The 21,007-nt window shown below is 35.2% G+C and overlaps 1 protein-coding gene and 1 pseudogene across 1 annotated transcript; both read left to right on the top strand.

Annotated features, from left to right (window-relative positions):
- The first annotated feature begins 5,477 nt into the window (after positions 1–5,477).
- LOC122424405 lies at positions 5,478–6,439 on the top strand (annotated as a pseudogene).
- A 4,294-nt stretch (positions 6,440–10,733) lies between these two features.
- On the top strand, positions 10,734–11,663 carry LOC122424921 (olfactory receptor 4A47-like). The gene has a single exon (XM_043443179.1). It carries the CDS (start codon positions 10,734–10,736, stop codon positions 11,661–11,663), a length of 930 nt encoding a protein of 309 aa, XP_043299114.1.
- Positions 11,664–21,007: the final 9,344 nt, after the last annotated feature.

Below are 21,007 nucleotides of genomic sequence, written 5' to 3' on the forward strand. Positions count from 1 at the left end.
GAGAGATGGCTTCAGTCCCTGAGTCTGGAAGATCCCCTGGGAAGGAGAAGGAAATGGAAACCCACTCCAGTATTCTTGCTTTGAAAATCTCATGGACAGAGGAGGCCAGTGTGTTACAGTCCACGGAATTGCAAAACAGTCGGACATGACTTAACAACTAAAACAAAACAAGTTAGTATTTAGTATATGCAAATAAATGGCTTAAAGATCTCTAGAAGGACTTGGACCATGGATTCTAATCTGAGTGAAAATTAACAACTCGCAGAAGCACATGTGGACTGGACAGGGATGTGTAGGGAGATGCCATCTATTGATGCTAACCACGCTATCACTGGCTAAACTGCAAAGGTGCCACCACTTTCTTGACCTCAGAATCAATATGATTCTCAGAATTGCTTAGTCTCAGGTAATGGAAATTCACTCAAAGCCTTGCACAAAGACTCCTGTTTGCCAGATTCTAAATCAAATATTTTAATCCAGTTTGCAGGAGGACAGGGGAATGTAGCTCTTTGGATTTTAGGTAGGGAAACTGAGTTTACACTTTGGAAACTAACAACTTATGCATGTTTCACTGAAGAGAATTTTAGGTAATCACATACTTCCAGTGTTCACTATAGTTGAGGATGTAGTCTCATAAAATGGGCTTCATTATCTCATAGACAGTTGCTCATTCCTAGAAAAATTCAAATGTTTGTGTCTCTGCATTAAAGGCAGAAAGAAAAGCAGAAACAGAGGACCACAAAGAATCTAGAGAGAAAAAAAAAATTGACTTCTATAGAGTTATTCATATCATCCCTGTTTTTGTTTTTTGTTTTTTGTTTTTTTCCTACTGAATTTCTGCTTTGTTGTTGTTGTTCAGTTGTTCACTTGTGTCTGACTCTTTGCAACCCCCATGGACTGCAACACAGGAGGCTTCCCTCTCCTTCACCATTTCCTGGAGCTTGCTCAAACTCATGTCCATGTGTTTGGGCTTCCTAGGTGGCACTAGTGGTAAAGAACCCGCCTGCCAATGCAGGAGATACAAGAGAAGCAGGTTTGATTTGTGGGTGGGCAATATCCCCTGGAGAAGGGAATGGCTACCCAGTATTCTTGTCTGGAGAATCCCAAAGACAAGTGGGCTCCAGTCCATGGGGTTACAAAGAGTCAGACACCACTGAGTGACTAACATTTTCATTTTCGCTTCAGAAGCACAAATGGATAGAATAGTTCTCTATATTTATATCCTGGCATTATCATACTGTAGCATAGGATTTGGTAGCACTTCTCAAAAGGCTCTGCCACCTTAATTTTTCAGATATTTATGAGGTGGATCCTTTCCTTCACTAAAAAAATTGCTTGTCTTACTTTGCATGTAAGTGAATGCTTAGTCACTCAGTCATGTCTGACTTTTTGAGTCCCAGGGACTGGAGCCCAGCAGACTTATCTGTCCATGGAATTCTCCAGGCAATAATACTAGAGTGGGTAGCCAGTCTCTTCTCTAGGGAGTTTTCCTGACCCAGGGATTGAACCCAGGTCTTTCACATTGCAGGCAGATTCTTTACTGTCTGAGCTACTAGAGAAGCTCACTCTAATTTTAAAGAAACATTAAGCAAAATCCAAATTCCTAACCAAGATCTGTGCTGCTCTTCAGGGTTCTTGTCTTGTCTACCTCTTCAACCTCACTTTGTTCTGCCCTCTCCTTTTCCTATTTCACTTCAGGCACGATGATATTTCAGTGCCTTCAACTCTCTAGCTTATTTCCAACATTGGAGCTTAGGACATGTAACACTGTTCTCATTGTAGTTGCTTTTCATCTGTTGGATCTCAGCTAAAATATTGTTACCCTTTATAAAGACCTTTTATTATTGTTCACTATATACTCTCCTTCTTATTTTCCATCACAGTTCTCTGTGTTTTGTTTTATTTGCATGGATCACAGATAATCATTACTTTATTGTGTGTGTGCAAAGTCACTTCAGTTGTGTCTGACTGCTTGTGACCCTATGGACGTAGCCCGTCAGGCTCCTCTAGCCATCAGATTCTCCAGGCAAGAATACTGGAGTGGGTTGCCATTTCCTTCTCCAGGGGATCTTCCCTACTCAGGGATTGAATCCAGGTCTCTTAATAATCCTGCATTGGCAGGTGGGTTCTTTACCGCTAGCAGCACCTGGGAAGTTGTTCAATTTTTAAATGACTGGCCATATTAGATACAAGGTGAATGCAGCTGCACTTTTATCCTCATTTTTTTTTCACTTTACTTATGCTTTATTCTCTGGCCCACAGTATAGAGCATGCCACAAAGCAGGCCTTCAATAAAACTTAAAAAAAAATAGATTGGATAAATAATGTTATTGCATCTAAACTGGAGATACAATTTTATTATACCCAGCCCCACACTCACAGGCAGAAAACATTAAGTATTAGATAAAAAGTAATAAAATCTTCCTATGGATAAGTGGGGAAATAAGTGATAAATTCATTTGTCTTGCAACAAAATGATAGGGCTATTATTTTATTCTCTAGTGGCAAAAGTTACATAACGGTTCTGAAGCTATGTTTTTCTCCTTGTTACATCTTCCTGACCCCAATTATGTCATTGGTCTAACAGTATCTCTACATAGAAATGCTCTGTTAAGATTTGGTGGAAAATCACAGGGAATATAATTAAGCAAGAGTCAGTCTTGGATACACTCCAAATTCATGACTTGATATATCTGATTAGAAAATATAAGACCCATGATCTTTGCCTCTGTCAGAGAGATGATGTTATCCTCTTTAGAACTATTATACCTTTTTATTAGTTATATAGTTTTTATAGTTTTTTTATAGTTTTTTATAGTTAAATAGTTATTGCAATAACTATTTCAATAACGAGCTCTCAAAATCTCAGTACATTTCTTTTGCTATACTAACACAATAGAAAGAGGTAGGGAAAAAAAGCTGCGTAGTATAATTTCTTTACTGAAGTTACTGGAAAACTGTTTAGTTACTAGAGCAATTTCCTTTTCAAAGTAGTTGTTGACTTTTATGACATAGATTTGACTGCAGTTTTAATTACCTTAAGCTGCAAAAAGTATTTTTCCTGTTTGTAATATGAAATTTCGGAGAAGGCAATGGCACGCGACTCCAATACTCTTTTGCCTGGGAAATCCCACGGTTGGAGGAGCCTGGAAGGCTTCAGTTCATGGGGTCGCTAAAAGTCGGACACCACTGAGCGACTTGACTTTCACTTTTCACTTTCGTGCATTGGAAAAGGAAATGGCAACCCACTCCAGTGTTCTTGCCTGGAGAATCGCAGGGACGGGGGAGCCTGGTGGGCTGACGTCTATGCGGTTGCACAGAGTCGGACACGACTGAAGCGACTTAGCAGCAGCAGCAATATGGAATTTTGGGGGAATTCTTTTAAAACATTTCTACAATGTGAGTAATAATAATTTTCTGAAATATTTAGACTATTTTGTAAAGAAAATGGGCTGACATAATCACGTGAAATCAAATATATTTTTAGGAATAATGCAAATTTTTGTCCTTGGTGGTCACACTGGATTGAAGACATTTCTATGTCTTTATGAGATAGTTGAAAAAGCTCCTTGCTAACTGTGAACAGGAATCCAAAAGGTAAATTTATAACAGTTAATAGTAGATGCCAGATTTTTCAGTTGTGTAAATTAATTTACTATGTAGGGAATTGCAAACTTGGACTTATAAGAATTGAAAGGTTGAAAACCTTTTTTCTGGAATCACAAGATTTTTGAAGTGAACTAGTTTAAAATTCAATTTTTCTCAATGAAAAATGTATGATTTTGCAAAAATTAAATATCATAAGCCTGTTTCTTTAAAACAATGAAGTCAACAGTATTACTGTGAAGACTAAATTTTGTACATTAAATGTGATTTTATAAATGCACAGAGTATATGCACTTATACATATACATATGGAAATATAAAATATGAGTGTAAGCATGGAGATTTGTTTATCCCTAAGTCATATCCAAAGCTTTGCCACCCCATGGACTGTAGCCCACCAGGCTCCTCTGTCCATTGGATTTCCCAGGCAAGAATATTGGGGTGGGTTGCCCTTTCCTTCTCCAAGGGATCTTCCCAACCCAGGAGTTGAACCCCTGTCTCCTGCTTGGAGGGAGAGTCCTTACCACTGAGCCGTCTGAGGAGTCCAAGCACAGAGATAACGTCTGACATGTAGTTTGGCATAAAAAATGATAGACATCCTTACAATGTTAATATTTCCTTTTATTAAACTATTCTCTACAACACAATGAGATGGAGAACATTTAGGAAGGAATAGGTTAATTGTGGAATATTGAAAATGGATTTAATAAATTTAATAAATATGATTAAATTTTATTTTAATAAATATCAAATTGATATCTGTTTGGATATTTCAACTAGATAGTTGCATACACATATTTATTCCTAAATTTGTTCTCCCCACTTTGAATGTGTTAGTTACCTTAAGTGATTCTTTACTTAAATATTTCACTTTTGTAATTTTATACCTGGTTCATCTTTTCACGGAATTCCCTATTTATCCACTCTTATTATCTCACTTTTCCTATAAAACTCAGCTGAAGTATTGTTTTCTTTGAGAAACCTTCCCAGATCCAAAGTTGATTTAGATATTCTGGAAATGTGAACTCTTATCCATATGAATATATTTATAGTGACACTTATAAAATTGGTTGTTATGGTCTGACCCCTCATTATACATCTAATCACTGAGAATAGTGAAACATTCTTTTTTTTTTTTTTTTTTCAATTATTTTTATTAGTTGGAGGCTAATTAGTTCGCAACATTGCAGTGGGTTTTGTCATACACTGACATGAATCAGCCATGGAGTTACATGTATTCCCCATCCTGATCCCCCCTCCCACCTAACCCCCCACCCGATTCCCCTGGGTCCTCCCAGTGCACCAGGCCCAAGCACGTGTCTCATGCATCCCACCTGGGCCGGTGGTCTGTTTCACCATAGATAATATACATGCTGTTCTCTCGAAACATCCCACCCTCGCCTTCTCCCACAGAGTCCAAAAGTCTGTTCTGTACATCTGTGTCTCTTTTTCTGTTTTGCATATAGGGTTATCATTACCATCTTTCTAAATTCCATATATATGTGTTAGTATGCTGTAATGATCTTTATCTTTCTGGCTTACTTCACTCTGTATAATGGGCTCCAGTTTCATCCATCTCATTAGAACTGATTCAAATGAATTATTTTTAATGGCTGAGTAATATTCCATGGTGTATACGTACCACAGCTTCCTTATCCATTCGTCTGCTGATGGGCATCTAGGTTGCTTCCTAGTGAAACATTCTTATCTGACTTTGTGATCCTAACGTCAGGTTTAACACATTGAGTGAACAAAATATGTTAAGCTTATAATCTATGTGAAGGTGTTTTTAACTTTTTGATTTGATTTATAGGTAAACTGTTCCTCATGTCTGAAGTCAGCACTTTTAAGGAAGAGATGGAACCAAGGAAATGGAGCCAAGAAGCAATGTGACTCACTTTGTCCTCCTGGGCCTCACACAGAATCCAAAGGAGCAGAAAGTCCTTTTTGTTATGTTCTTGTTCTTCTACATTTTGACCATGTTGGGCAACATGCTTATTGTGGTGACTGTAACATTTAGTAAGACCCTGAATTCACCGATGTACTTCTTTCTTGCCAGCTTATCATTTATGGATGTCATTTATTCCTCATCTATTTCTCCCAAACTGATTTCAAGCTTGTTCATAGGGAAAAATACCATATCCTTCCAATCCTGTATAACTCAGCTCTTTACAGAGCATTTTTTTGGTGGGTTGGAGGTCTTCCTTCTGCTGGTGATGGCCTATGACCGCTGTGTGGCCATCTGTAAGCCCCTGCATTATTTGGTGATCATGAGGCAGAGGCTGTGTGCTGTGCTGCTGGTGGTGTCCTGGGTTGGAGGTTTTCTGCACTCAGTAATTCAATTTAGTACTATTTTTAGGCTTCCATTCTGTGGCCCCAATATCATTGATCATTGTTTCTGTGACATGTACCCTGTATTGAAATTGGTCTGTACTGACACTATGTCGTTGGCCTCTTAGTAGCAGCAAGTGGAGGACTGATCTGCATTATTATGTTTCTGCTCTTACTCATCTCCTGTGGAGTCATTCTGCACTCTCTGAAGAACCTGAGTCAGGAAGGGAGGCGGAAAGCCTTCCAGACCTGTGGTTCCCACATCACTGTTGCTGTCTGCTTTTTTGTTCCCTGCATTTTCATGTATGGGAGACCTGCTAAGACCTTCCCTATTGACAAATCATTAAGTGTGTTTTATACAGTCATAACGCCCATGCTGAACCCATCAATCTACACTCTGAGAAACTCAGAGATGACAAATGCCATGAATAAGTTTTGGAGAAGGAACAAGGTAGTTTATGGTAGAAAAAATGCATCATTCACCATGAAGGGGGTCATTTGACATCACAGACCACTTCCTTGGAATTCAGTAGCTTTCTCAAATCTGATGTTGATTTCTTTTTCTTTATTTGTAATTATAATATAAAAAAATATGATATAACTATGCAACTGTGCTGTTAATAACATGGATAGTTCTTCTCCATGGTAGAATGTAAGATCTGTAATATTTTGCTTATCACTGTACCTAACAAGATGGAAGGCTTATATTGAAGGAGCCAATATCATGTAACAGATTAGTGAAGAAAAGTTTATATAGTTACATTAATTTTTAATCAATTTATGCATTTCTTTTTAAATTTTTTCCAGACAGTATTTATTTTTAGTTAGATTCTTGTCTTTTAAGTTATTCTTTTTATTATGCTATTTAAAGTATTTAATGCTATATACTCTGTGTTCTTTATAAAATTTCAGTTGCATTATACACAAAACTTTTCATGTAATCTTAATTTTTGTAAACAATTGAAGTGAAATAGATAATAATAAATAGTAAAAATGCAAATCATACAAAATGATAGAAATTTCCCCACTAAATACTCTTGGCACCCTTGTTGAAAATTATCTAAAGACACATACCAAGGTTTATTTCTAGGCTTTCTATTTTATTCTATTAGTCCGCTGCCCATCTTTATTCAAATACTGGTGCTATGACTACCATTACTTTGTATAATGTGTTTTAGAGTCTGGAAGTATGAGACCCCCAGATTTCTTCTTTTCAAGATTGTTTTGGCAATTTGGAGGTCTTGAGATTTAATATGAATTTTAACATGGATTTTTCTGTTTCTGCAAAATCAGTTTTGCTATTTTGATCTGTAGATCACTTGAGATAGTAAGTAGTGACAGCTTAATATTTTTAAATGTCCCAGATCATAAATGTCTTTTCATATTTGTGTGTGTTCCATAATATCTCTCAGTAACCTTTTGTAGTTTTCGGTTTATAGGACTTGTCTCTTTGGTTAAGTTTATTTAAATATTTTATTCTTTTTTGATGCTTTTGTGTGTGGAATTATTTTCTTAATTTTTCCTTGAGTTGTTAATGACATAAAGAAATTCAACATCATTTCGTTAGAAACTCTCAACAAATTGGAAGTAGAAGGAATGTACCTTGGCATAAGAAGTTCCATATAAAACAGATTTATAGCTAACATCATCCTCAACATAGAAAGGTTGAAATCTTCCTCATTAAAATCTAGAATAAGACAATAGGGCACACTCTCACAAGTCCTTTTATAACATAGTACTACCATAAAAATTCCTGTGAAAAGTTTATAATTTTCTAAATGTAGGTTTATTACTTTTTAAAAATATAGGTTTGTTATTTTTATTAATATATGTTTATAATTTTATAGGTTTATAGGTTTTTATTTAATATAGGTTTATTAATTTTTATTAATCTGGGTTTATTACTTTTTATTAATATAGGTTTATTACTTTTCATTTAGCATTACTTTCTGGAACAGTGCTTCTAATGACAGTCACTTCTTACCTTTCAATCACAGCTTAAATATAACATTTTAAGAAGGGTCTTCTCTGATTACATTATCCACAGTAGAATTTTCCCTTTTCTTTTCTTTCACTTTATTCTATTTCTTACATTATAAGCCCAAATAAGACTATAACTACTTTATTAAATGTCTCCTTCTTTATTGTCTGACTTATTATAATATCCATGCAGGAAAAAAAAATTTTTTTACATGATTTTCCCTCTGATTTTGTTAAGTGCTGAGTCCTAGCTTATAGCACAGTTGCTGGAATAAGAAATGTGCCCTAACTCTTAAAAGCAATTAATAATTGGATAAATTATTAGTTGTTGCATGTAAAACTTTAAAAACATTAAATTTATTTTTAGTATAATTTTTATTTATTTAACCAAGTTTTAAGGTGATTAAATATAGTATTGAATAAAAGGAAAGATATTCTTTCCATGTCAGGGGAGAATATATTAATAAGTCCACTAGATCAAAATGAGTGAGTCTATATTTTATCCTCATTGGCAGCAACCTCATAACGTTTCTAAAGCTACTTTTTTTGTATGTTATACCTTACTGATATTAACTATGTGATTTACTCTAGTAATATCTTCACATATTTTTCGTTGTTGTTTAGTTCCTAGGCCATGTCCAATTCTTTTGCCACCCCATGGACTGTAGCCTGCCAGGCTCCTCTATCCATGAGATTTCAAAGGCAGGGATAATAGAATGGGTTGCTATTTCCTTCTCTAGGGGATCTTCCCAACCCAGGGATCAAACCTGCATCTTATGCATTGGCAAGCGAATTCTTCACCACTGAGCCATCAGGAAAGGCCCTAAAGATGTTCTTTTATACCTTTGTGTAAAATCCCAGTGAATTAATTAAACAAGAATCAGCCTTGAACACCTTCCAAGACTCAGTGATAACTGCAACTGGAAGGGATGAAATAGCCTGTGATTTTCAACCCTAATAGGAAGAAGATGCTATTTGCTTAGTAAATGGCATAAAAATTTCAGGAGGTCCTTTCTTAGACTTATAGCATGACTTAAAAAGAATCGTGGGAATGTCTTTCAAAATCTCAGTCAGTTAGTCTGGCCATGTTAAAATGACAGAGTGAAAAGAATTGAACTGTCAAATGCTATTTTAATTTTTGAAGTTAGTAGGAAAGAAGTTACTTGTGAAAATTTTCCCTGCCAAATAACTAGTTGATTTCTTCTATGTGTTTGTAGTATTTACTGGTAATTTTGATAATTTCCTAATGCAATAAACTTGTTTTTCTGTGTGTACACCATGGAATTGCTTTCAAGTAATCTACACTGAACTTAAAAATGACCTGAATAATCAGAAGACTCCATGAAGTAAGTGGACGGACAGTCAAATAAATTATATGCTCAAGTAATAAGGTGGCCTTTTGTCCTCTGTTGTCAAACTGGATGAAAAATAATTCCAAGTGTTTATGAGTAACTTCAAGTTATTCTTCAGGTTATGAGCAAACCTCCAGTAGGTAAGACTAACATTAAATAGTGGGAACCAAGCTCACAGTTGTGAGACCCTCTTTATTATATAAGAAAATAAATTACTTTGAAATCAATCAAACAAATTCAATTCTAGGTATGTGACTTAAAAATGTGTACTTGAGAAAATGAATTAGATATTCTGAACCTTTATTTCTTCACTTATGAAATAAGGATTGCAGTTCTTGCTATCGTAAATATTAAATGTGTTACATTAAAAACTGAGTGAGTGATTGGAATATACTGCAGGAATTTGGAGAAGTGGAGTGATGTTATCAGAAGAAGGCTAAAAAAGACAGTTTGGACAGCTTTTGAGGCCAGTGTAAATGTGGAGAGACTTAGCAGGCGGTGGTTATGGTGGACCAGGAAAAAATTAAGAAGTAGGGAATGAGCAAATTTGTGATATATTCTGAAACTAGAGTCAGTAGGATTTATTTAAGTTTTATGAGAGTGACAAATGAGTAGAGAGCACTGAAATTTTGTTTCTGAACAATAACATGAAAATTATAGTTTTTAATGAGATGAATAAGGAATGTCTCTTTAAATTTTATTTAGAAAATGCTCATGTTTATTGTGGAAATTTTAGAAGTTATGTTTTAAAAATAGTAAATTGCTATTCAGTTGGATTTCAAAATTAGAGATGTTGCAAATAAACATTTGAAATTTAGGGAAAAGGAAAGGACTGGAGATACAAAATTAGACTGCTGCAGTCTAACTGACTGGTCCAAAACGGGAAATAACCACGTAAAGACCGAAGTGTCAGTGAGGTTTCAGACAATTCAGGACAAGGATCTTCTCTTCACACATTCATCTACCCACACTGATTATGTGTATTACCTTGAGTGTGTTTCATGCATTATACTTTGTGTCTTTATAAATGCTGCACCTTTTCATGGCTTTCTCTTTTTATTTCTTTATACTTTCATTTATTTTTTACACTCAGCTAAACCATTGCTTCCTCTTGAATGTCTTCTGTGATGTCCACTTGATATACTCCTATATCCTGACTCTTCAGCACTGTGTGGATTTAATGGAACTTCATACATGTGTCAGGAATTGTTTGGTTTTTTGTTCTGTATCATATCACTGAAGTTAAACAAACAAAAACTGCAACTATGCCTTATTCAATTTGGTAATCAAAATGTCTATGACACATTAGACACAACTGGATGCTCTATTGATGGTCTTCCAAAGAATGGATAAATAAAAATATATTCTTATACGTTTGAGCATTTTTCCCCTTTAAGTGTTATCCTCCTTGTTTTTTTTAAGTAAACTGCTTTAATATGTGAAGTCAGCGCCTGTCCAGATTAGATGGGATCAAGAAATAATGTAACCTACTTTGTCCTTCTGGGTCTCACACAGAATCCAAAGGAGCAGAAAGTCCTTTTTGTTTTGTTCCTGTTCATCTACCTTTTGACTCTGGTGGGCAACCTTCTTATTATAGTGACTATAGCTGTCAGTAAGACCCTGAACTCACCAATGTACTTTTTTCTTGCTAGCTTATCATGTATGGATGTCACTTACTCCACTTCTATCACCCCCAAATTGATTTCAGAGTTGTTATTCGGGGAAAAACACTTATCCTTTGAATCTTGCATGACTCAGCTGTTTGCAGAACACCTTTTTGCTGGATCAGGGGTCTTCCTTCTGCTGGTGATGGCCTATGACCGCTATGTGGCCATCTGTAAGCCCTTGCATTATTTGGTGATCATGAGGCAGAGGGTGTGTGTTGTGTTGCTGCTGTTGTCATTTGTTGGTGGTTTTCTGCACTCAGTAATTCAACTTAGCACTGTTTATGGGCTCCCATTCTGTGGCCCCAATGTCACTGATCACTACATGTGTGACATGTACCCTTTATTGGAACTCGTCTGTTCTGACACCTATGTCATTGGCATCTTAGTTGTGGCCAATGGAGGACTGATCTGCACTATTGTGTTTCTGCTCTTACTCATCTCCTATGGAGTCATCCTGCACTCTCTGAAGAACCTGAGTCAGGAAGGGAAGCGGAAAGCCCTCCAGACCTGTGGTTCCCACATCACTGTTGTTGTCTGCTTTTTTGTTCCCTGTATTTTCATGTATGCAAGGCCTGCTAAAACATTCCCCAATGACAAATTATTGAGTGTGTTTTATACAATTATAACCCCCATGCTAAACCCATTAATCTACAGTCTACGAAATTCTGAGCTGACTAATGCTATGAAGAAGCTCTCGAGAGGAAACATCATATCTCATATTAAATAAGTGCATCACCCAACATGAAGGGAGTCATTTGACATCAGGTTCCATTTCCTTAGAATGCAGAGTCATTTTAAAATTTGATTACAATTTTAATTTTTTTCCTTAAAATGAAAAAATTCTCTTTCTTCAAAGACTTTATGGTAATTTCGATTAAAGATTGCAATTATGCAGCTGTGCTATTAATAACAGTTTCCTCTATTCTAGAATGTAAGGTACATCATTATCTTTATCACTGTACCTAGAAATGTATAATGCCTGTATGGTAAGGAGTTAATAATAAATAATGATGAATGAGAAAAGTACTATATAGTGACACTGATTTTTAATCAATTTGCACATTTGTCTTTTTCACTCTTTTTCAGAGACAGGGTAATTTTTATTTAGATTCTTGTAATTTAAGTGTACTTTACTTTTAATTTTTACAATTTAAAATATTTAGTTCTATATAGGTATCTCTGTTAGTATATTTCAGTTGCATTATACACAAATTTTTTACTTTAATTCTATTAGTGTTCACAAGAAAATTGAAGTAAAATAGATAATAATAACAACATAAATAAAACCAAATAATATGGAGTGAAGTGTCAAACAAATTTCCCCCTTTTCTCTCAATATTTTTCAATCTTCATTCTAAGAGGTAGAATCTAATTTTTATTCTTAATTTTAATCTAGTAAAAATCTTTGCAAATGCCAGTGTATTTGCCAATATATATATTTGCTTTTTCTATATATATCACACTTGCTTTTACTATGTTACATCTTAAAGATATTTCAATGCCAGCTCAAACATATCCCTTAACTTTTCACGTTTCACAATACTTCTTATTAATTCATATTAAAATTCATATGCTCATTCCTTTTCACGTGGTTTTAAACTTTTTTATGACAATTTTCAAATAAATATATGTCTTTGAAAATGTGCAGATATGATTTCCTAGGCGTAGAATTGTTGATTTGATATTTGAATCAATTATCAGTTAACATATGCATTTAAAATGTTGATATGGATAATTATTGACAAATTATTGTTCTTAAGGTTGTATGACAACTGCAGTCTTGTCCACTGTCAGTGAGAATTCTTTTGCCCACATTTTCAAGACCAGTACCTGATAAATATTTATGACAACTGATTAAAGTTATTTTTATACTTTGCTACCCTTTTGATATAATTTATCTGGGCATATAATATATGATGCCCATATAATTTATCTGGGCATCATTCCATATGTTTAACTTGATTTGCTTTTATTTTTTTCTGTATTATATATATATGTCTTTATTTCATTCAATTTTTGATATTTCTGAGATTATATATTAAATAAAAGATCTCTTTTATATTGTATATAGAATTACTATTTTCTGGTTATATGTTCTTAACTTTTTATAATATGTAGAGTGTTTTTTGCACATAATATTTTTGTACTTTATATTCAATTTTTTAAATATATTCCTTATGAAGAATTTTCTCATTTCACTTGTGACAATTCTTCAATTTTTTTTAGTATTTAATTTTTAAAACATTTTTGGTATTGAAAGGTTGTTGCTGAACCCACGAAAAAGATGCCAGGATTCTTGGCCTCCGGAGGAGAAGAATTCAATCTGGGGCCAGAGATGAGGCTTGATCGCTCAGAGCTTTTGTGCAATAGAATTTATATAAAAGTGGTAGAGAAAGCTCCTGTAATAGACATCAGAAGGAGATAGAAAGAGTACCCCCTTGCTAGTCTTAGCAATGGAATTATATACTCTCAAATTAGTTATTACAGTGAATCAAAAGAATGTCTGGAGGTTGTAAAGACCTCACCAGACCTACTCCCATAATTTACATTTTGAGATAACAGAATTAGCCAGAGGGTTTTTTCCAGAGACTGTCCTCAAGCAGGATACATTATTGTTATATAATCCTAAGGAATGTAGAGGGGAAAAAAGGTTTGTCCTCTCTTCCTCCTTGAGAATTCCAGACCCCTCTCTCCATGGGGACCCCTAGACTTCTTATCACCAGCCTAGGGAATGACTCTCTCAGTATCATATGGAAACTTTTGATTTGTCTTGAATTAATTTTGCTATAGGAGACAAATATGGATTGAATTTTTAGTTGTTTCTCTAAATTTTAGGGTTTTTTTTTTTAAATGGTCATGTAAATATCTTTTTGTCATTGATCTGAAATCCTGACTATTGTATGCTGAAGTCCAATGTATTTGGATCCAATTCAAGACTATTCTTTTTCATTGATCTCTTTATTCATGTGCAGATTGGCACATAATATAATTGCTATGGTATATAACACATTTTGATAAGTAAAGAGACAGACCCTCATTACTATTCTTTTTCTGAGATATGCCTAGGCTTGTATATTTCTGTTCCAGATTATTACAAAAAATAATAAATTGAATATAAATAAGATAAATAGTATACTTTAAAATGAAGTTAAATTTAAAATAGTTTAGTCACAAAATAGTATTCAATTATTATTTTCAATAAGATTCACTTTAAGAAGGTTCATTTTAGGGGAGTTGATATCTCTACAGTATAAAACTGTGACCCAGGTATGAAAAGATGTCTTCAGTTAAAAGTCACCTTTTGTAAATTTGGGTAAAGCAGGAATTACAGTTCCTGCTGTATTTCTGTCCCTTGTGGACATCTGTTGTTCTTCATCTGTGACCCCTGAAATACCAACTGACACTTGCTGTAAGAAAACAATCATCTCTTTCAGGAAGTCCGGGACTCACTTCTTTGCTGAGCATCTTTTGCTGCTGAGATCTTCCCACCCATAGTGTGGCTGCCTGTGTGTGGTTCAATGTCATAGACCATTCTTGTGTGCCTTGAACACTTTATTGAAACTTGTCTGCATGGAATTCACATCCTTGGTCGCTGTTGCTGCCAATCATTGGTTCATTTACCCATTAAAATATTTTCACTTGTTGGTCTCCTATGTGGTCATCTCATCCTCCCTAGAGACATAGCTTGGAGGAAGATGCAAAGTCCTCTCCACCTGTGTCTCTCACATCACTGTGGTCATCTTAGATTTGTGCCCTGCTTATTTGTGTATTTGTACCCAAGACTTGGGTACATTTTATATCATGATAAGGCCTTTGTTAAACTTCTTAAACTTCATGCTCAGAAATTTAGATGTGAAAATGCTGAGTAAGTTCTGGGATGGAAAATTGACTTTGGGAAATAATCATAACAACAACAAAAAAAGTGAGTTTGTCTTTAAAATGGAAAAGATAAAATACAATTTTTATTTTCATTTTAATTAATTAATTTATTTTAATCGATAGCTAATTACTTTACAATATTGTAGTGGTTTTTGCCATACATTGGCATGAATAAGCCATGGGTGTACATGTGTTCCCCATCCTGAACCCCCCTCCCACATCCCGTGCCATCCCATCCCTCAGGGTCATCCCAGTGCGCCAGCCCTGAGTGCCCTGTCTCATGCATCAAATCTTAGACTGGCAATCTGTTTCACATATGATAATATACATGTTTCAATGCTATTCTCTCAAATCATCCCACCCTCATCTTCTCTCACAGAGTCCAAAATCTGTTCTTTATATCTGTGTCTCTGAAGGCTGTCTTTTCACCTTGCTTATAGTTCCCTTCATTGTGCAAAAGCTTTTAAGTTTAATTAGGTCCCATTTGTTTATTTTTGCTTTTATTTCCATAGCTCTGGGAGGTGGGTCATAGAGGACCCTGCCGTGGTTTACATCAGAGAGTGTTTTTCCTATGTTTTCCTCTAGGAGTTTTATAGTTCCTGGTCTTACATTTAGATCTTTAATCCATTTTGAGTTTATTTTTGTGTATGGTGTTAGAAAGTGTTCTAGTTTCATTCTTTTACAAGTGGTTGACCTGTTTTCCCAGCACCACTTGTTAAAGTGATTGTCCTTTCTCCATTGTATATTCTTGCCTCCTTTGTCAAAAATAAGGTGTCCATAGGTGTGTGGATTTATCTCTGGGCTTCCTATTTTGTTCCATTGATCTGTTTCTCTCTTTGTGTCAGTACCATACTGTCTTGATGACTGCAGCTTTGTAGTATAGTCTGAAGTCAGTCAGGTTTATTCCTCCATTTCCAATCTTCTTTCTCAAGATTGCTTTCAAGTTAAAAAAAAAATCAGCTAAAATAATTCTTCTGGAAATTCTTCTCTGATTCCATTTTAATGGATATATCCCTGTACTGTAGCTCTTAACTTCTGTGATTATTCTTATAATTTAATACATGGATCGGGAATTATCTGTTCCCTAGTCCTATTCATGAGGGCAAGTAACTCTATTTAACTTGGCACTTACAATGTCAAAAACACAATGGTCATAAAAAAAATTCTCCACACACATTCTTTTAATTGAATTTATAACAAAGGATGAAAATTATAATTCATTTAAAAGTTTTCCTAAAGTTTTGTAGGTACACTGCTTCTAACATGTGAAGACAGCACCTATACATACTAAATGGAACCTAGGAACAATGTAACTTATTTCATCCTCTTGGGCCTTACACATAACCCAAAGAAGCAGAAACTCCTTTTTGTTATTTTCTTATTCTTCCGCATTTTGACTGTAGTGGGAAACCTGCCTATCGTTGTGACTGTAGCTGTCAGTAAGACATTGAACTCACCAATGTACTTTTTCTTGCTAGTTTATGATTTTTAAATCTAGTTTAGTTCTCTTCTGCTTCCTGCAGATTGATTTCAGACTTGTTTTTTGGGGGGAAATATCATATCCTTTGAATCCTGTATAACCCAACTGTTTACAGAGCACTTTTTTGGTGGATCTGAGATATCTCTTCTGCTGGTGATGTGACCATTGCATTATTTGGTGATTATGAGGAAAAGGATATGTGTTATACTGCTGCTGGTATCCTGTGTTGGAGGTTTTCTGCACTCAATTATTCAAGTTAGCCCTGTTTATGGGCTACCTTTTTGTGGTCTCAATATCACTGATCACGTTATGTGTGACATCTTCCCCTTATTGAGACTCATCTGTACTGACGCCTTTGTCACTGGTATCTCAGTTGTGGCAAATGGCGGACTGACCTGCACTATTGTGTTTCTGCTCTTACTCGTCTCCTGTGGAGTCATCCTGCACTCTCTGAAGAACCTGAGTCAGGAAGGGAGGCGAAAGCCCTCCAGACCTGTGGTTCCCACATCACTGTGGTTGTCTATTTCTTTGTTTCCTATATTTTCATGTATGCAAGACCTGCTAAGACCTTCCCCATTGACAAATCATTGAGCATGTTTTATACAGTCATAAGTCCCATGTTGAACGCATTAATCTACAGTCTAAGAAGTTCTGAGATCATGAATGCTATAAAGAAGCTCTGGACAGAAAAAGTGAGATCAGGTTGCAAACAAGTGCATTATGCATTAGAGAGAAAGTAGTTTAACACTAGTTCAAAAATCTATTGCTCTGATGTAAACTTTCCTTTTCTCAGAATAATTTATCATAAGTTTTATTAAAGAATAAAATTTATGTTTGTTATTAATGATAGTTTCCCTTCTTGAATGTAAACATTAATGTCTAGTTTATCACTGAAACTGGAAAGGTGAAATTTATTTAAAATAGAGTCAATAAGTAATATGTAATGTGTTTGTCAGTATTACAAAAATAATTAACTAATATGCATTACTTTATTGCTTCTCATTTTTTGTAACCAGATTCTTATCTTTTATAGTCACTTTTTATTGTACTAATTAAAATATTTAATACTATATTCTATCCTCTTCTTTCTCTTTTGTTATATATGAAAATTTACCATAATATTTCCTTTGTATAGAAAATTGAAAAGTATGATGTATAATAATAAATGTTAAAAAATAGAATCCCTACAAAATAGAATCATGTAAAATATACCTCCTGTTCGCCCAATATCAGAGTTGCCCAGTTTTTCCAGATGCAGTCACTATGCTGTTTCTGCTGCTGCTGCTGCTAAGTCATGTCAGTCATGTCCAACTCTGTGTGACCCCATAGATGGCAGCCCACCAGGCTCCCGTCCCTGGGATTCTCCAGGTAAGAATACTGGGGTGGTCTGCCATTTCCTTCTCCAGTGCATGAAAGTGAAAAGTGAAAGTGAAGTCGCTCAGTGGTGTCTGACTCTTCATGACCCGGTGGACTGTAGCCCACCAGGCTCCTTCGTCCATGGGATTTTCCAGGCAACAGTACTGGAGTGGGGTGCCATTGCCTTCTCCATATGGTTTCTAAGATTCCTCAAATAATAATTGTTGCAAAAGAAGCATATTTTCATGTGTGTTTTCCTGTATGTCTCTGTTTATACATTTTGCATTTTGCAACTCAGTTTTCTGAAGATCTGTCCATACAGTCTTCACAGATGTAACTCATTATAATTTCCTCATACTGCTCAGCTTCTTTAAAAGTCTCTAAAATTTAGGTATCCAGTTTTCTTCAAGTTTTTTCTCATATTTTTCTACAATAAATAATTCTGCAATGAAGTCTTTTTAAAATTTTCTAAGCATGAGTTTCTAGAAGTGAAATTGTTGACTTAATGGGTATATATATTGAAAATGTTGATATTCATAGATATGCAAAAATGCCATTATGACCTTGAACAAACTTACTACTCCCCTCACTTTGGAAAACACATTTGACAACATGCTGAACCACTAGTGCTTGATAAACATTTATTTATATGAAAATCTGATGAAAGAAACTGTTTTATTTGTATGCTTTTATTGATATTCAATAAACATAATTGAATTTGAGTATCACCCATGTTTAAATGATTTGTAGTCCTGTGTTTGGTTATTATTTTTCCTGTTTGTGATTTCTTTTTTAATTTTTTTAATACTGTGCAGAATATTTCTGGGGCTGTATAAATAATTTTACATTTACATAATTGATTCTAGCAATTTTTTTGCCACTTTGTCTTGAATTTTTCTATCTCATTGTTACCAAAATATTCTTCAGTTTTCAATATTTAATTTTTAATTCTTTCTGTTGTTTTAGATTTTATGTTTACATTTTCCTTTGATATAAAAAGATAAGTAGGGATTACATTTTAATTATTTTTCTAGATTGTGATTATTATGGATGCATAATTATTTTTCCCCATGGTTTTGATATCCTAACTTTGTATTCCAAAATATGGCATGTGTTTGCATCAAATTCATTCCTCCACTAGCTTCCTTTGATGTCTTTATTCCTGGGCCATTTAACACACAATTTAATTGTGTACATTTGATTTAGGATATATTTTACTATCTGAAAAGTCTAGCATTCCTTCATGGCTAACTTTTTATCAGAACTATGTATATTTTTGCATATTTGTATTTTAAAATTAAATTTCAATAAGCTAGTCTGGTAAAAACTACATTGAGTTAGTATTTTGAGTAAAATTTGATTGAAAAAGCATTTGCATCTTCAGAGAATTGAGAATTCATACCCACAAGCTTAATGGTATCAGATCCATCAGAGAAAGGTTAAAACAAAGATTTATGACACCCGTTTGTGGTCATATTGCATACGCCTTATTCAAGAATATGTGCGTTCAAAAATCTCCAGATTTGAAAAATATTTACATCTGGTAATTGGATGAGGGAACAAGATTTTCCTGAGTTGAATTTTGGTGGTTCAGTTCAGGCCTCTGTTCACCAGACCTAGATTATTATTATTTATCATTATCATTGTCACCTTAGTCTGCATGGGTTGCTATCACAAAATACTACAGACTGCGGAGCTTAGACAGCAGACATTTATTTTCCCATAGTTCTGCAGGCTGATATCCAAGATCCAGGTGATTGCTAGGTTGGTTTCTGGTGAATCCTCTCTTCCTACCTTGCGTGGGGCACCTTCTTACTCTGTCCTTGCATGGCCTTGCTTCTGTGCAGTTGTTCAAGAGAAAGCTCTTTGTCTCCTCCACTTCTTATAAGGATGCCGGTTCTATCAGATTGGGACTGACCCTTATGATATCAAGGAGTACCAGCTATTTCAGTCCCGATTTCAAGGTTTCCAAGCCTCGGTACTAGATGGAGTGAATAAACTTTTCAGATGACCTTAGTCTGATAATTTCTAACTTCCATCTTGAGAGAGGTGGAGCCAGAAGTATTCAGCTGAATGGATCAAATTCTTGACCCACTGAAATAATCTAATATAATAAAGTGAATGTTGGTGTTTCAAATAGTTTTTATTTTTTTCAGATATCACAATTGTATCTGAAACACTGTAGTAATTTAGACCCTATGGTATTGGCTCATGGATATGTACACTGACTGAACAAAAGAGAAAACTAAGAAATAAAATGGTAAATATGCAGATTATTGTATCTGGTAGTAATGGTGTTTTAGGGTATGGGAGACAGAATGGTTATTCACTATATGTACTGGGAAAATTTATTTTTTTAAAACAATAATGATTTATTTATTTACTTTTTTATTGGCTGTGCCACAAGGCACATGGGGTTTTAGTTCCTCACCCAGGTTTTGAACCTGCACCCTTGCATTGGAAGCACAGAGTCTTAACCACCACACTGCCAGGGAAGTCCCTATTCATCCTTATGATAGGAAAATGTATTTTCATTTCACTCTATACTTTGAAGAGTATAGTCTCTGTGGGTTATATATGTAAATGTTAAATAAACAACTTTAAAATGCTTAAAGATAATTATCTTTATAAACTTGTGGCAGGGAAGGACTTCGAGAAGTAACATGCAGAGAACTTTCATCCTGAATCTAGTTTCATATTCCTACATAATAGAATAGGTGGTTAATCCTAGATCCCAATCATGTTCACTGCAGTATCCAGGTGTGAACTCCCCTTATTCATAATTTGGAAGTGTGTAGTACGGTGAATTAAATATTTCTTTTTCAGATCCTTCATAGAAAGCTTGGAATGAAGACTTATATCACCTATGTGTGGTCATATTGCGAGCATCTTATTCCATAATACAAGGAGATTCATTCATTCAAAAATCTCTGGATTTGGGGGTGGGGGGGAAGTGTGTTTATGCTCAGTCATGTCTGGCTCTTTGCAGCCCCATGGACTGTGGCTCCTCTGCCCATGAGATTTCCAGGCAAGAATACTGGAACAAGTTGCCATTTCCTACTCCAGATAATCTATCTGTCTCAGGGATCAAGTCATCATCTCTTTTGTCTCCTGCATTGGCAGATGGATTCTTTACCACTGCACCACCTGAGGGGTCCAAAAAGTCTTTACACCTGGTAATTAGATGTGCTTAGTCGCTCAGTCAGTCCAACTCTTTGTGACCCCATGGACTGTAGCCCTCTAGACTCCTCTGTCCATGGGATTCTCCACTCCATTTGAGTGGATTACCATGCCCTCCTCCAGGGGACCTTCCCAACTAGGGATCAAACCCAGGTCTCCCACAGTGCAGGCAGATT

The sequence above is a fragment of the Cervus canadensis genome, chromosome 22 (assembly GCF_019320065.1).
Source record: "Cervus canadensis isolate Bull #8, Minnesota chromosome 22, ASM1932006v1, whole genome shotgun sequence".
NCBI classification, from domain to species: domain Eukaryota; kingdom Metazoa; phylum Chordata; class Mammalia; order Artiodactyla; family Cervidae; genus Cervus; species Cervus canadensis.

Bases quoted from the DNA above. Each gene is read 5' to 3' on its own strand.
- LOC122424921 (XM_043443179.1), top strand. From the start codon at position 10,734: ATGGGATCAAGAAATAATGTAACCTACTTTGTCCTTCTGGGTCTCACA.